The sequence below is a fragment of the Festucalex cinctus genome, chromosome 4 (assembly GCF_051991245.1).
Source record: "Festucalex cinctus isolate MCC-2025b chromosome 4, RoL_Fcin_1.0, whole genome shotgun sequence".
NCBI classification, from domain to species: domain Eukaryota; kingdom Metazoa; phylum Chordata; class Actinopteri; order Syngnathiformes; family Syngnathidae; genus Festucalex; species Festucalex cinctus.
In genome coordinates this window covers 18,617,344-18,634,822 of record NC_135414.1, presented here as the reverse complement: position 1 = coordinate 18,634,822, position 17,479 = coordinate 18,617,344, and the positions used below count along the sequence as shown (strand labels likewise).

The window sequence follows — 17,479 nt, the reverse complement described above, 5'->3', positions numbered from 1 at the left end:
CAGTTTCCTATGTGGAGTAAATGTTTTGACTGGGCTAAGTCGTTCGAATGTAGTGCAAAGTCATCTGAACATATCAATAAAGTCAATCAAATGTCTGAATATATTGATAAAGTTGTTTGAACATATTGGTATAATGTAGGCCAAATGCTAAAAATATTTTTCCCCATAATGGCATGGGGTAATGCCACAATTACATATGCACAAGTTTGATTGTTTTTTACTACTTTGCTAATACGTTCGGCCGACTTTACCAAGACGTTTCAATGACTTTATCAATATGTTCAAATGTCTTTGGTATGATGTTTGAACGACTTTATGAAGACGTTCGAACAACTTTATCAAGACATTTGAAAAATGAGAAAAAAAAGAAAAAGACATTTGAACGACCAGAGATTGACCATCTGACCCGGATCGACGGACATAAACCTGCTTCTATTGGTGCTCTGTCCGTGTATTTATTCAAGGCTTCACATCATAAAGCACTTGGCAAAAATGTGGAAGCAATCGTTGAAAGGCAGGGAGCCGTCAATGACGGGCCGATGGAGAGATGGAAATGCCCATCTCTACGAACAACTTTCCCAATAGCCTACGTTCAAACGACTTTACGAAGATTTCCGAACAGCTTTGTCTCACTGTTTGAACAACTATATCAAGATCTTTGAATGATTTCACCAATATGAAACAACATTGCAGTATGTTCGAACAACATAGCCCAATCAAACGGTTCACTCAACATTGGCAAATCCACGCTTCCGTAGTTTTCCGACACAGTGATTCTAACGTTATTTTTTGCACAACAGAATTTTGTGGCAATTCAAGATTGCTTTGGTGTTGTACCCCTTTTCTAACTGTCAGGTTCATAATGGTTTCTTCAGTTATACAGTGCATCCATAGTAGCATCTTCCATCTTTCACCTCAAATGACCACCATATGACATACCGCAATTTCATCCACACCTTAGTATGTGGGTGACATGTGCTCGGTATGTCAGTCATATGTTACCAACAAATCTCTTGGATTAAAGTCAAGTTTGCAGCTGCGGCATCGGAATAATTCATCGGACGCTTTTTTTTTTTTTTTTTTTACCCCAGAGGAGCCACAGGTAGTTGATGAAGTGGCAGTGCCAAGACTCCCAACTGGCGAAGACGAAGCGCAGCTGCCGGGAGTCAGCACGGCCAGATGCCGTTGCTGATGTACCATGTGTTCCAAGCAGGGCAACAGTGTGTTTGTGTGAGAGCCGGGTGGGAGGGAAGAGTGCGAGACGCTTGCCAAGACATTCGCACGCTGATGCCAACCTGACACATGCTCGGGTAGTCCCCGCGGTTCACGGTACCATATCAGCCTCTCTCCCGAATCTGTAGGGGGTCCTCTCTTCTTCAGATGTAGCCCTTTGCCAAGATGGAAGCTGGCACCAGCTCGCCGCCATCCTGCCCGTCGGCAGCGAGATCGTTTCAGGTGGTCTTCGGCGAATGATGTGTTGGCTGCAGGCCATTCCAGCTTTGCTTAGTACGATCATATCACTGTAACCTTTACCGTAAAATCACTACAGCATCATGTCTACTCATACATATACATATATGAGCTATGGCCTTTTTAATCCTCTAGTCTTCTGTCATGCCAACACATCCTCCTGTTGTTTAAACGAGCCTCTTGATGGCTGCGATTCCTGTGCCCGCAAGCAAAAAATATGGCTGACTTCCAGGAAACAAATCCCAAAACATTGGTCATTTGTTCACAGGCGGCAACATCCAATCATTCTCAGGTTGTATCCTCGCAATATTCGTCGCCCTCATCTCCAGTAGAAACACAGTACTGGGGAGGGAAAATCATGACAAATAAAGCGTTATCAAGAAACAATGTAATTATTATCGTAGCATAGCATCCTCTTGACTAGCGATTCCTCGCAAATAGGAAGGGCTGGTCTTTGACGATACTATTCCTGAGAGCGGAGGGGTTCTCTGATACAAAGACTCCACATTCATTAGGAATATGCCATCATCGTTTGCAGCGTAGGGGGTTTGTGAGGCAAGTGAAAACTTTTTGAACGTGTGCCACGTCTGTACCATTCTGTTATCCGAGGCCCTCGACTGCCAGCTGGCGGCTGAATGTGCCCACTTGCACAGTGATGCCAAGCTAGTTGGCACACTGACATGTGATGTAAAGCCAAATGTGTCTCTTTGCAGTGGCTACATATATGCTGCAGCAGTACTCACCCCTCCCATATCACCCCCTCCTTTCTGATGAATGCTTCTCTTTTGCATCTGCAGCACTTCAATAATGGGAGTTGATATTGACTGTATCAATGCTGCTTGAAATGTTATGAAATATTATAAATACATTTATTTAAGTTTAATTTTAATGGAGAAAAAAACAAAACATATTTTGATTTAATACATTTTATACTGAACATTTTAGTGTTTGCTTCCCAATTTAAAAAAAAAAATCAATAGTGAAAGTATGAACAGTTAGATACAATTCAAGTATTTATGTAAATGTGATTTTAGAAGTCTGCTTCTTTGCAGTGGCCACACAGAAAGCGTTGAATTGTCTTCAAACAAAAGGGAACCAATTAACTGCAAGTTCGTGTTTCGCACCGACACTATTATTGGTTGCACCGTCCTTCACTGTAAGGATACCGGCCGGCTTCTAGGTAAGTGAAATTACTGTGCTCTACAAGGTGGAATGTAAACAACAGTTCCCCTTTTGTTCAACAAAATTAGATTACACTCTTTACGAAAGAAATGTAAAGTTGTTATTTTACATTTATATGATCGTTAGTTCTGTTAAATGTTGAATCGTCGCAAATTATTTTCCATTTACTGAACCGTAAGCTTCTACTATAAGGTAGAAAAAAGTGAAATTAGATTTCCTCTGTGACTGTGAGCAAACGTTTGTTTTTCTCCATGACTTTTGCACCCCTTGTTCATTCTCACATTAAGGACACAAAGAAAAGCTCTCTTATTACAGTCAAGAAGTAATGAAATTTGTATCATCATCACCGTAACTTCTTTCAATTGATCATACATAATTGAATGTTATCGATCATGTTGACGATATGAAACACTTTCTTTTATGTACAACTTTAGTTCTAAAGGTTACAGGCCACTGTGCTTCAAATAAATAAATCATACATACATACATACATACATACAGACATAAATGAATAAATAAAGTTTGTAACCAAACCCTGTGTTAGCTTCACTGAACACGCTAAATTGAGCATCGATTTGTATGCTTATTTATTTGTTTGCGCCATGTGATTAGCTGGGACAGGCTGCAGCTCACATGGGAAACTAATGAGGAACAAAGTGTATTGACTACAGAAGACATACATATGCAGACACAAGTATACAGTACACATAAATAAATAATAAAAAAAAATATATATATATATATATATATATATATATATATATATATATATATTTTTTTTTTTTTTTTAAATAATTGAATAATTATTTAATGTATATAATATCCATATTAATACGTGTGTCATATTAATTAAATAATAACATCTAAATGTCTTTTTTTTTTTTTTTTTTTTTTTTTTTTATTGATCAGTTGAGGATGAGACTTCTCCATAATCGACCCATCAGGAAATTGTCTCCCAAACTCAAGTGTGACTTGAATGTCATCCTGTCATTTATATATTGAAGAAACAGAAGATGTCATCCATCCGGATGTCTAAAGTCGGAACATTCTGAATAAACTATCAACCATGTTGCCAAGATGTGTCGCTGCATGTTACTGTCTCAAGTGGAGGTGTTGCTGGAAATTCAGTGTTGACATTAATTCCAATCCAAGGCAATGGTTTTTAGCGAATGTAGTCCAGAGAGAGGCTCATACTTGGACAAGAGCACCCTCATCAAGGATTAACGACAAGCCGGTGTTTGCTCGAGCTCCGGCATTTGGAGACAGAACAGCCATGATAGACAGCAGTGGCAGCCACAGCTACAAGCAGCTGTATGCTAGCAGCTTGGGGCTAGCGAAAAAAATCAACACCACACTGCACTCTGACTTAGGACGTCTGGAAGGTAAACCAATCTCCTTTCTGTGTGCTAATGATGCTTCCTATACGGTGGCCCAGTGGGCTATTTGGATGAGTGGTGGGACGGCAGTTCCACTTTACAAAAAACATCCAGCATCAGAACTGGAGTACATCATAAGAGACTCCAATAGTGCACTGCTGGTGGCTGCGCACCACTATGCTGAAACCTTGCAGCCCCTGGCACAGAGACTGGCTCTGCCTTGCCTGACACTACCCCCGATTTCTAAACTCAGCACTTTAAATAGTGACAGCAAAGACATGGAGGAGGCCAGCACGGACTGGAAGGAACGACCAGCCATGATCATCTACACGAGTGGCACTACCGGGAGGCCCAAGGGTGTTCTTCATACACACGGCAGCATCCAAGCTATGGTAAATAATTTCTTTTTGCCCCTTTCAGTACCACTACCAATGAATTTGACTGTTGCTGATCATATCCAGGTAACAAAAGTCAACGCACCCCTCACATTTATGCACATTTTTAATTGCACCTCTTCATGGGACAGCACTGAAGAAATTACACTTTGACACAATAAAAAGTAGTCCATGTACAGCCTACAGTGTAAATGTATTTTATACATATACGTAACTGAAAATACAGCCATTAACAGCTGAACCCCTGGCTGCAAAAGTGAGTTTACCTCAAAGTAAAAATATCTAAATTGAGCGCAGTAATTCATTTTACCTTCCCAGCATATATATATATATATATATATATATATATATATATATATATATATATATATATATATATATATATATATATATATATATATATATTAGGGGTGTTAAAAAAAATCGATTCGGCGATATATCGCGATACTACATCGCGCGATTCTCGAATCGATTCAATAAAAAAAATCGTTTTTTTTTGTTTTTTTTTTTTTGTTTTTTTTTTTTTTAAGGGCTCAGAATTGTTCATTCGGTAGTCTTACCGATTCAACGTCTTATCATCATTGCCTTTTTTTTTTTTTTTGTGTGTGTGTGAATCGATTTTTAAACTTCCATTTTTAATGGAAAAATATTCAACAAAACGTCTGACTTCGGGTTAGGATTCACACCTTGAGCATGGAAGAATGTAATATGAACGGAACATTAAGCCTTAATATTTTATTTTAATGCTGTTCAAACATGAAACAGATTACAACCTCTATAAGACTGAAATTTCAGATAAATAAATAATACATTTTCATATAAATCTTACACTCTACAAGCTTACTGATTAGTATTTTCTAAATTTGAATGAAAAAAAATCGCAACAATCGACTTATAAATTCGTATCGGGATTAATCGGTATCGAATCGAATCGTGACCTGTGAATCGTGATACGAATCGAATCGTCAGGTACTAGGCAATTCACACCCCTAATATATATATATATATATATATATATATATATATATATATATATATATATATATATATATATATATATATATATATATATATATATATATATATAAAATTATATAATTTTATTTATTTTGAATTTTGGCAGTTTTGGTCCTCCATACCCACACTCTCTCATACTGCTGACTAAAAGTTCAACATGGCCCCTCAAGGCAAAGAACTCTGAAGGGAAAAAAAAAAAAAGGGGGACTTATGTTCAGCATATTTCCTCCCATATTCCAAAATAAATGCATAAGTCACTTGAAGAATCGAAATCATCTGTAGGTGTGAATGTGAATGCTTGTTTGTTTACATGCCCTTCGATTGAATGTCACTAAATTCAGGGTGTCTTGCCCGAAATCATCTGGGATAGACTCCAGCACCCAAGTGAAGATAACTGTTAATTTCCTTTTTAAAAAAGCATACCAGCATACCAGGTGGTCTCTTATGGCACACTGGTTGGGAATCACTCATTATTGAACTACTGCATCAAAATTGCTGTAAAATCTCATCACATCGTGATATATTTCAATACACATTTCCATTTAAAGTTTAAATAAGTGTGCAGCACTACTATTTGAAGCCAGTGAGCATTTCTTGAGATAATTAACTCGTGACTATTTTTATTCAAGTATTAAAAAAAAGAAAAGGAAGACCCTCAAATAGTCATTTTTAATTTTGAGCTTTTCTACAGAATGTGTCAGGCACGAAGGAGAGCTCCACTTCATTCATTCCATTAATTCAAAACATGGTTTTAAATTCAAGAACTGTGTAGACTTCTTCACATCACTTCCAACACACGCACACGTGCACCCCCACGCACACACACACATGCACTTTGATTAGCATAATTCCTCTTTTGTTCCAGTCTAGCTTTCTTAATTAGCTCTAATTTATGCCATTAAAGATCTCACCAAGATTTAGCTGTATATTTTCAAGTCAAATTGACCCACTTGTCCATTAGTGTGGAAAATCAAATCATTCCGAATGATGTCAGAGCTTCATTTGTCTCCACTTGATCTATGGTGGTGAAGTGTTGAATTAAGGGTGTTTTTTTGTTTTTTTTTGTTTTTGTTTTTTTCTTGGAACACGACAAATTCAAGAAAAGTTCGTGGAAAACTTCAGTCTTCTTCTAATTAAGTAAATTATAATAAAACAATTGCTAATGTACAAATGAAACTGCTGTAAAAAAAAAAAAAAAAAAGACTTCAAATGCAATATCTATGGGAAGTAAAAATGCTTTCTACAATATTTTACAGTGGTAATTTTTGTCCATTCATAAAGAAAAAAATTGTGTTGGATGAGATTATCACTGGTTTGTCCTCAGTGTGTTTGACAGGGATGATGTCAGAGCGCTCATCTTCCAAACCAAAACTCTTTATGGTTTCACATGCTGGAACACAAAGAGCCATAATGTCTCGGTAAATTAAATGATTTATATTCAGAAGACGTAAGGGATCTAGCCCAACACCCGATTGATTAATTAATTGATTGAGTGGCGCAATAGTGTTGAAAAAGACCCTTTGACGTTCCACATCAATACATCCATCTGTCATCCTTCTATTCCCTTCGCACATCTCCCGGCCTTACTTGCAGTACCCACACATGCAGTATTGCTGCAATTTGTTGACGTGTGAGGGAAACAGTAAAATTGCTAATTTCCTTGACTTAGTCAGGTACACATTCACTGTGTTTTGTTTTTTTTTTTTTATGCTGAAGTTGAACAATGAACAACATTTGCCAATTTTGCGTAGTTGTTCATATACCACTGTGGCCACTGTGTTTCTCATACTTTCAAACTACAACTCTTATGTCTTCATTTAATTAAACGACATTACAATAAAGTCAAACTGTTTAAATATCAGGATGCAAACTTTAATCTTTACATATTGTTCAGAAGAGAATCCCCAAGAGGACAAAACAATGATTCACCATATAATACGAACAACATTGACCTGATTATCTTAACTGCAGGTGGTATTATTTATCTACCCCTGAACCATGATAATCATGCTAATTGTGTTCATCATCAGTCAAGATTCAAAACATCAAGGATGAACAGCATGTTTTGATTCTGCTGGGAATTCAAATGAGTCTAATGAATGATCTATTTCATCTGCAAGTGTACAAGTTAACAATCATCATTTCTGTCCTTCTCGTCAGGTCCAGTGTTTGGTCTCTGAGTGGGCGTGGTCCCAAGATGACATCATACTCCACACGTTGCCACTCCACCATGTCCATGGCATTGTAAACAAGCTGCTGTGTCCTCTCTGGGTCGGCGCCACTTGCGTCATGCTGCCTGAATTCCATCCTCAAAAGGTTGACACTGCTCTTTGTTATACTCAAAAGTACATAGTCACAGAAACTAGTTTCCACTTTCTTTACTTAGTCGTACAAAAATGCAGATGTGTATGTAAAAATGTATTTGTTATGATGGACAAGAAATGGTAAAATAAAAGATAAATAAAATGAATAAAAATGGATGTAAACAATATAATTAAAAAAGTAAATACAAAAAAAATAAAACTAAATTTAAAAACAACGTACCGGATGATATATATACAAACGATAGATAAAGAAATAAAATAAAAAATAAATACAAAACAAGATTTAAAAAAATTAAAATAAATAAGAAACTAAATGTGGAATAAATACAAAAATAAATATATAAATACAATTAAATATCAATTAATAAATAAAAACACGGCTCTCATATTTATTCCATGCTGCAGACGCAGTCAGCATGAAATGTGTCACAAAATGTTATTCAATTGAGGGGGCGATCCTAAGCGTGTCTTGGGTTGCGCTATTCCCTGTTGCAAACTGCCTTTCGACAGTGGAGTGTTCTCTCACGTACACTAAGCAAGTTTGCGAACAAAGAAGTCTCAAAAGCTTGCATGGAGGGCTCTAGCAATGGACGGCCAACTTGTCCACTTTATTTATTGATTGATGTGTAATAATTAATATTAATATTTAATTCTATTTATATATTTATTTCCATATTTATTTTTATTTTTTAATCTCATTTTTTGTTTTTGTATTCAATTATACTTTTATTTATTGATTATTTGTTTATTGTTGTTGTTTTTCCCCCCATTTATTTTATATATATATTTTTTTCGTTTCAATACTTTTGGAAGGGGACTTCACGTCTTTTTTTTTTTTTTTTTTAAACACATTGTGTCATCTACTGAGATTGAAGAATGTTACAAGCCTATACCTGAAAAGCTAGTTGAGTACAGACAAAGTATTTGTAGTTTTTTTTTTTACCTACCACCACTGTTTTGTTGGTGTTCTTACCAAGGTTAAGAGCTTCAATTCCCGCCACATCATTTTACGTGTTATGGTTATCAGTGTCTCTTTCTCCATTCTACTTTTCTTCTCCCCTTGTTTCATCTCCTCCTCCTCTCCCCTGTGTCAGTCCCCTCCTCCCATCCCTCTCTCTCTCTCTCGCTCGCTGTCAGACTAAAGTGTTTTGGGCCCAGTGATTAATTGCCCTGTGTGGCTTTGTATCTGACCAATGCCGACTCACGGTAAGAGCTTAAGCAGCGGATCAATCGATGAGCTGACATTGAAGAATGATGCCGGTTGTTTGGCCCTGAGAAAGGGGGCGAACAAGGTGTGTGTGTCTTCAGAATACAAAAGGAGTGACAATTCAACTGTTTTCCAACATTTTGAGGACCTCAAGAGCTTTAATGGCTGTGAGCATAGATGGGAAGCAAAGACCCTTGAAGGACACTTGGATCTGTCAGAAAGGCATTGCCATCAGTATTCGACTGTTATCCCTGACCTTGTGTACCAGACCACAAAGCCCATTCCCAGAAAAAAAGGCTTCATTGTCCTTACCCTGAAGTTGTAGTTGCTTGATGAAATGCTCAAGAGTCGGTTTGTTTTATCCCTCAAGTTCTCTGAAGGGTAAGCTAGGCAGTACTTTTTCAAAGATACTCACTTCGCCCTCGAGAGGTACAAAATGTTCTTGTCGTTGACAGTGTAGATCCGGCAGATTGGTTTTACGGAAGGAATGTCTTACTCCAAATTGGTTATTAGGAATATTGGTATTACGGCTGCGGCTGTTATGGATGTTTAATACCAGAAAATGATTTACTGATGCATTTACATTTCAAAGTGTTTTAATGCAGCAGTATTGTAAAGTGGGAGGAATAACGAGACATAGGCCAACGAGTTCTTCCATTATCCGCCAATCTACTGACTGCTTAATTTAATCTTCATAATCAATTTATAGATGGAGCTGTAAAACGTTGAAACATATTGGAAAAGTGCACATCATAATTTCAGAGCAATTCAAGGTTAATTCTTCCAATTCTTTTTTTTTTTTTGTGGACAGATAGATTAGATTTTATTTATTACATTCACACTTTTTTCTCCTTTCTTTCTTTCGTTCTTTCTTTCTTTCTTTCATGATCTGGATTTAGTTTTTGGTAATGTATCCACCCAGCCTTTTTTTGACAGCTTTCAATGTATCTTGAATGCTTACTGTATGTTTTTATCGGAAAAGCCAGCATTTGTATTTCATCCCCACCTTTAGTGCAGGTCCCAGCCGCTCGCTGAGGTGTTCAGCATGCAGCCCATGCATTTAGGTTCTCACTGCATCCTGTCCCTGAGGTGGAGGCCAGCTCTTTGACGGACATAAATTGCCTTCCTCTCCCCTTCGGAGTGGACTTGGTGGAAACGCTCCACTGGACTTGATGGACAGCGCCCACAGTGGTCAAGTCCGAGCCAGTTAATAATTCGCCAGTCACTATCTACCAGAAGCAGGCACACCCTCCTGTTTAGAGGAGCTTGTAATACTACTGTGTTGGAAAAAGATGAAAATATGAGAGATGATTTAAAAATAAAAAACAAAAGTTTATCAAATTTAACATTTTTTTTTTGTACAACATAAGGTCTAATACAAGAGTGGGATATACAGTATGCAGATCAAGGTGGGCAACTGCCAGCCTGCGGGCTGCATGCGGCCCCCAACCACTCTTTGAATGGCCCCTTGATTAATAAATAAATAAATAAATAAATAAATAATTGAATGTTAGTCAGTGAAAACAGGAAGAAATGTTGAAAAAAAATCCAGGAAAAAATGTAAAATTTCCAGAATATTTTTTTAAAATACTGAAAAAAAATCTGCAAATATACAAATCCATGGGTGCCGAACACTGTCGTTTTTATTTACAATATCACCATTCACCACTAGATGGCAGACATCAGAGAGTCTGACACTGCTCTACTACAAAGTGCGTAAGCCTAATAATTTTTTGTGGATTTGGAATGCTATGTAGGACAAACTATATCTTAGTAATATAATTTTGATTGAGTTGATTTTTGTAGAAGAAATGCACAAAATGAGCATGTGTGCATGTGTGTGTTTCGGTACATGAGAGAGAGGCAGAGATTTGAAGTGGAAGGGAAGGAAGTACAGTAGAATAAGTACAGTACTTGGTAAATTGAAGTCGAGTTAATGTCGATGAAGTGAGGGTAAGTTGACAGAGAGACAGCGGGGGAGGAGCATTTGTCTTCCCGGGAGAGGTAGAGGAGACGGACTTAAAGACGATGTCGCTCACCTTCACTTAATAAATGCTGCCATCCCATCCTGAATCAGGTGATGCATGAGAGCATGAGGAAGGAGTGGGATAGAATGTTTCAAATGTTTAGTCCGAGAGCGTTTTGTGTTATTTGAAGATTTGTGCTTCTTGTTCCTGCTTCCATTCCAAAAATGAATGCATTGTTTGAAGCAGCTCCATGGAATGGAGAAGGGCATGTATAGCCTCTCCTATGCAGCCGAAAAGCACATTTGTCAAAGGTAGCCGCACGGAAGGCCCTTCCACTGACCAATGTGTCAGTTGTGCCCCACAGCAGTCTGCTGTTTTCCTCTCTGTGACCTTTTCAAATCCCGCCTTTTCTTTTTCCGCGTTGACAGCTTTAATATGAGGCCGCTTCCTCCACCTCAGCCTGCCATTTGCATCAAATAAAAGAAACAAAAAGGCACTTTTTAATGGCATGCAAATGTGGATGTAACCGTTTCGACTCGGTTTATATTTGTATTGGTCCTGTCCATCAGACTGTCCTTATCACCGTCTTCCTTCTGCCCTCTTCAGTCAGAAGCCAAGCTCATCTCCCTTTGTCTCCCCCCTCTCCTCCCCTGCCTCTCTTCCCAGGTATGGGAGATGCTGCTGAGCTCCAAAGCTCCACTGGTGACTGTTTTTATGGCCGTGCCAACGATCTACTCCAAACTGATCCACTATTACGATCAGCACTTCACTCAGCCCCATGTCAAGGACTTTGTCAAAGCAATGTGCAAAGAAAGGATCAGGTATGGATTTTGTGATCATCAAAAATAGGGCTGTGCAATTAATCTAAATTCGATTACAATTTCAATTATTACACTCCATCCATCAATATTTTTTACATTTAAACATTTTATTGTTTTCTAACAAAAAATAATCGTGATTTCAGTTATTACCAAAATAATCGTAATTAATATTTTCTCCATAATGGAGAGCCCTAATAAATAAATAAATAAATAAATAAATAACAGTTAGAGGTAAACGCGTGTGCTGATGACATATTTATGAAAACATATAATAAATATTAGTTATATTAGAAATATTTAAGACATAAGAACCTATCCCAAATTTCATGCTCTAATTCCTTTCTTTTAAAGGCGCCGAACACAAGATACCGAATTTTTGCAGATTTGCGACCCCTCTGCCGAAAAGCGGAATGGAAGCCAGAGATGTGCACGCGCCCAGTGTGCCGAGACGTTAATTAGTGGTAGTTTTATTGTGCATTGCTCATCATAAATAGACACTATCGCATTTTCGTGACGACGTCTTACCTTTTAAGCACGAAGAAAGCAAGCTGTGGGTCCCGTTTCATCCTCTTAGGTCTGTCCACATATTCCAATATCTGCTCCAATATTGATCGACGTCCTCCCGCGACGCTTGTGCGGCTTCAGTTTTGCCCTTTTTGTCACACTTGACAGGTGTTATCCTCTCCTGATCGGTATCGTGACCGTGGTCGGGGACGCAGGGGAGATTTTTTCCTCCAGGGTCAGTCACCTCTGGGGACAACTCCCGTTGCACGTCGCCAAACTTTGGTTGAACTAAAGAAGCCACCGTCAGACGGAGGGTTTCGCTTCAGTCTTGGTTTATTATTATTGTTTTGACACACTTTTATATCCGCTGTCGCACACGCTTCCGCCTTCCCAGCGCTTCCACGGAGCGAGAGTAAGTCGGTGCACACGCCTAACAAGGAGAAACCTAAAGTTTCTGATAGGATAATTGTTGAATTAAGAATAATTAACTAACAAGTGTGATTTGGAGAAGATGTTTTGATTGATTTAACTATATTGTTTTTATCATACATTTGCTATGTTTTCATAATCATTCATATTAAATATAGTGTTTGCAGCGAGAGCAAAACTGCTCTTGAAGATCTGGAGACCAAAATTACGCATCCGTTGGCAATCGAAAGTGCCTTTGCATGAAACGTGATGTTTGTTGAGTTTCTGCAAAGTCATGATCGAACGTCAAAGAAGAACCTGGATGGAGAAGATGAGCGGTATCGCGCTCGCTTCCCCTCCCCTTAGCATTTTGAGTGTCAGGCAATCCTAATAAAAAGAGGGGGTGCAGAGGGACTGTTTTAGAAGCATAGGTTTGAATTGTATGGCACAGTTCTCCTCTGCTCTCCTCGCTAGCGTGTTAAAAGGTATTACGGTGTCTTTCTCTCCTTTTTGTGTCTGTGTAAAATTATTATAAAAGTGTCAGTATTGATGAACCTGACAGTTTCGGTCCCGAAACCATCATCATTATTTGATTCTACAGGAAAATAGGGTCAACAGCCGTTGTTCCACAGTAGTGCCAAACGTGTGGGTGAAAAATATAGTTATTTTAACATTCTAACTTGAGTTTAGCTCCTTTAATATCATGTGAAAGTTTGAAACCCTACCTGAACTATCTCGCTTCAGACTTATGGTTTCTGGCTCTGCCGCTCTCCCGCTGCCCATTCTGCAGCGCTGGGAGGACATCACAGGGCACACACTGCTGGAGCGCTACGGCATGACTGAGATTGGCATGGCACTGTCCAACCCTCTGAAGGGCCCGCGCATCCCAGGTACTAACATTAGTCACATTCGCATCTAAAAATACACAAATTAGCAAACAAGAGGCAAGGTAACTGGTGTACATATCCGCAGCAAGTAGAAGTGGAGAAGTGGAACCCTTCACTGATGTTGTGTTACTTTCTACAGCAAGCATTCTCATATGACGCGTTTGATCTAGTCAGTAAAAATCCCATGATCCTAAATCTATATTTACCTCACACATACACAATAAAAGCTAAGTCGTGAAATGAGGTCAGATCTGAGGCTTTTTTCCTCATTTCTCTTCTTCAACATCCACCTTGTCCTCCCCTTCCCCTCTCCTTTTTCATCCCGCTGTTCCCTAGCCACCTCTCCCACTGACAGGTAAACCTAATTAGCTTGCGGGTTGTCGAGTGTCTTTATGGGGGTGTTTGCCTTTGTTTGGTGGTCATGTGTTGTTTGACATAAACTGAACAGGTTGTGTTTGATTCCTCTCAGGCGGTTATTAGGAGTAGTTTTGAGGGGTGTGTGCTTTGTTATTGATGCTTCCACAGCAGCACAAGAACAGTCACAGAAGTGTTCACAGGTGGGAGCGTAAACAGGCACGCGTTGGTGCATGTTGGATTGGGGCTTTTACTTTTTTGTCTTAAAGTAGGTTAAAATAGATCAATAGCAACCAAAGGAAACCGAAAAAAGTGGGGTGGAATCGTCCTCTGTGGTTCTGTTTCATTACAACCTTTTTCTTTTCATCCCCTGAAAACAAAATAGACACAGGTCTTATTACAGTTTATTGACAGAAATTTCTTTTATATACATTCATCTGTATGTAGGGCATCTATCTGTCTGGCCTCTTTTTGTTGTGTGTCTTACATTTTTAGAGCATTGTAGATAAACAGCAGTACATGATTGTAGGTCACACTGCCCTTGCAGAGATGTAAATATGATCTCATCTTTGTGCTTTGCATCTCATGAAAATATGGATGCACCAATGTCTCACCTGTATATCTGTATTGGCAAATGTTCATCTTGTGGCCACATAAGATTACCTTCATCACTTTCAAGGATAAATGTTTTTGTTTTTTGTTTTTTTCTGATGTGAGATAAGAAACAAACGATCGTCTGTATTGTCATACTTACTTACCAATACATGTTTGGGTGTTTAATGTAGGCTTGCTCCAGTACTTCAAAACAAAACCAAGAGTGGTTGACCATACAGTAGTTTGTAAGGTAATGATTCACTAATTTCACACCTTCTTCCCTGCTATTGACCAGTGCAGAGACATTTTACTTACAGTATACGCATACTACATTTTGTGTAAATATACCTAATTACAATACATCATTCTCTTTCAAAACCTCATCACTCTTCTTGATAACCTTGATATCCAGTCAAGGTCACTGTGATTGAGATAAATATGCAATTTTACTCTTCTTGTCACTTTAGTCAACCTGATTCATATTCATCATGTGGTAGCTGAGAACAGCAAGTGACCAGATCAACCTGTAAGTTCCCAAGATCAACAGAAAGTGATCCAAATTGAGCAGGAAGTGACCTGGAAGTCCCCCAAAATCAATGTAGAAGTGTTCCATATTGAACAGAAAGTGACCCAAAATCATCAGGAAGAGAGACCTGCTATGCCAAAAAATTAGCTTATTCCAAAAGTTCTCTAGGGCGGCACGGTAGTCTAGTGGTTAGCACGTCCGCTTCCCAGTTCTGAGGTCTCCGGTTCGAGTCCAGGCTCGGACCTTCCTGGGTGGAGTTTGCATGTTCTCCCCGTGCCCGCGTGGGTCTTCTCCGGGTACTCCGGTCTCCTCCCACATTCCAAAGACATGCATGGCAGGTTAATCGGGCGCTCCGAATTGTCCCTAGGTGTGCGTGTGAGTGTGGATGGTTGTTCGTCTCTGTGTGCCCTGCAATTGGTTGGCAACCAGTCCAGGGTGTCCCCCGCCTACTGCCCAGAGCCAGCTGAGATAGGCGCCAGCAGCCCCCGCGACCCTTGTGAGGAATAAGCGGTCAAGAAAATGGATGGATGGATGGAAAAGTTCTCTATCCCCCCGAAAAACAAAAAAAACAAACAAACAAGCAAAAAAACATACGTTACTCCCCCCTTACAGCATTTCTAGACTGATTCAAAAATTTTGTTTTCAATATGTTCAGATCATTTAAGCCATTTTATTACTCCTATTCACAAAATGTTCAAAAGCCAAAAATACATATTTACATGCACCTCCAGTTTCAATGTACATTGGCCGACTCAAATCTTCAAATCAGCCATTGTAGGTCATTTTACTGTATATCTTTCCACATCATTCAATATTGTTCCAAATATTTCCACTTTTATGAATTCAGCCTCAACTTTTACACACAATTATTGCATTCTTTAGTTATATTTAAAAAAATCCCGGTGCAAGAGGGTACTCATCCAAGTGCAGAAGATTTACTATATTTACTGAAGTAACACTTTAGCATAAAGAACCGCACTGCCTCACAGAACATCCACATTTTGGTTTTACATATTTCAACATAATGTGTTGTTTTACTTAAACATAACTGGAATGCAACAATGACTTCACGTCCTCGTCCTTTTTTCCCCCTTAAAAAATCCTGTCAACTTAATTCAAGCATTTTAACAAAATTAGGCTGCACGAAACTGCACGAAAAGGCCTTGTCAAGCACTCAACTGCAGTCTGAAAGAGTTCTTTCAGCCGTGCTGAAAGAACCAAGCTAAAAGGAGTGAGCGCAAGATTAGAGCCCATTTAAGTGGTTTTATTAAGGTATGACGTACTACTGGCATTGTGCGTTATAAGTTATCAGTGTTGTAGATAAAAATGCTTGACTGTCAATGTCAAACAAGTATGCCTGGTAGACTTTTACATAGATTTATCATAATTCTCTCTTTATATATATATATATATATATATATATATATATATATATATATATATATATATATATAAAGAGCAAGTGTGACAATATCCTCTTAAATGGTGAGTTTCTTGTTGTGCGCTTCAGTATTTTCGGGTCATTGTATTTTCCAAGCTCAGCAAACCATTTTGTGACCATTTCTGTCCTTTGGATGGAGGTTAATGTCATCCTGGAGGAGAACACTCTCTTTCTGCTGGCGTTCATGATGATAACTCTGATTTTCATTGTATGCCACTGGTATATTTTTTTTCCAATTTATAACAGGTGCTCTGCCATGTCCAGGACCTTCGAGACTTTAATGTTTGCACAAGACAGATCACATAGTCATTTGGAACATGTTAACATTTTGGTTCTTACGAGAGGTCAGTCTGGACCAGAAATAGTATTACCTCTTCAGTTTTGGCGAATGAATGGCTATTGTTGAAAATGTTTAGAACCCTTCAATTTGACAGCTTCCCTACTACTGTCATTGTGTTTCCTTTCCAACTATACAAGAGTTTCAGTTTGCAAGGACAAAAAGACGAGTATGCACTTCAATTCCTTGTGTGTGTGTGTTTGCGTGTATACCTGTGTGTGTGTGACAGGAGCTGTAGGGTTGCCACTGCCTACTGTGGAAGTGCGGATTGTCATGAATAACACAACCAACACAATTGTAGAGGGAAACCACAGGGAGACTCAGGTAGGTTATAACTTGTAATAAGACATAAATGATGGCCTAATGGCTAAACACTTTCCAGCTACACCTTCGCTCAAGTTCATAGACGGACGGAGGGATAGACGGTCAGACACATGGATAAAATGGTTGGTACCCCTCTGTTAATGAAAGAAAACCTCACAGTGGTCAGCGGAAAAATAAATAAATAAATAAATAACCATTGACAAAAAGAAAAAAAAAATCTGGCATGACATGGCTCAGTGGTAGAGTGGTCGTATCACATCCCAGAGGTTGGGGGTTCAATCGATCCCATGCCAGCCATTTTGACCACGTCGAAGTATCCTTGAGTAAGAAACTGAACCCTCAGTT

At 38.7% G+C, this 17,479-nt stretch overlaps 1 protein-coding gene across 3 annotated transcripts in view; it reads left to right on the top strand.

Moving 5' to 3' along the window:
• The first annotated feature begins 2,563 nt into the window (after positions 1-2,563).
• Positions 2,564-17,479, top strand: part of acsf3 (acyl-CoA synthetase family member 3) — a 29,158-nt gene continuing 14,242 nt past the window's right edge. For 2 of the 3 annotated variants that reach the window (XM_077519461.1, XM_077519462.1), the window contains exons 1-6: positions 2,564-2,650; positions 3,562-4,420; positions 7,601-7,756; positions 11,605-11,759; positions 13,416-13,561; positions 17,040-17,134. In XM_077519461.1, the coding sequence (XP_077375587.1) occupies positions 3,719-4,420; positions 7,601-7,756; positions 11,605-11,759; positions 13,416-13,561; positions 17,040-17,134 (1,254 nt within the window). In that variant the 5' untranslated portion in view covers positions 2,564-2,650; positions 3,562-3,718. Of the gene's footprint in view, positions 2,651-3,561; positions 4,421-7,600; positions 7,757-11,604; positions 11,760-13,415; positions 13,562-17,039; positions 17,135-17,479 lie in introns of those variants that run through there. The other variant, XM_077519463.1, reaches the window with a different exon arrangement.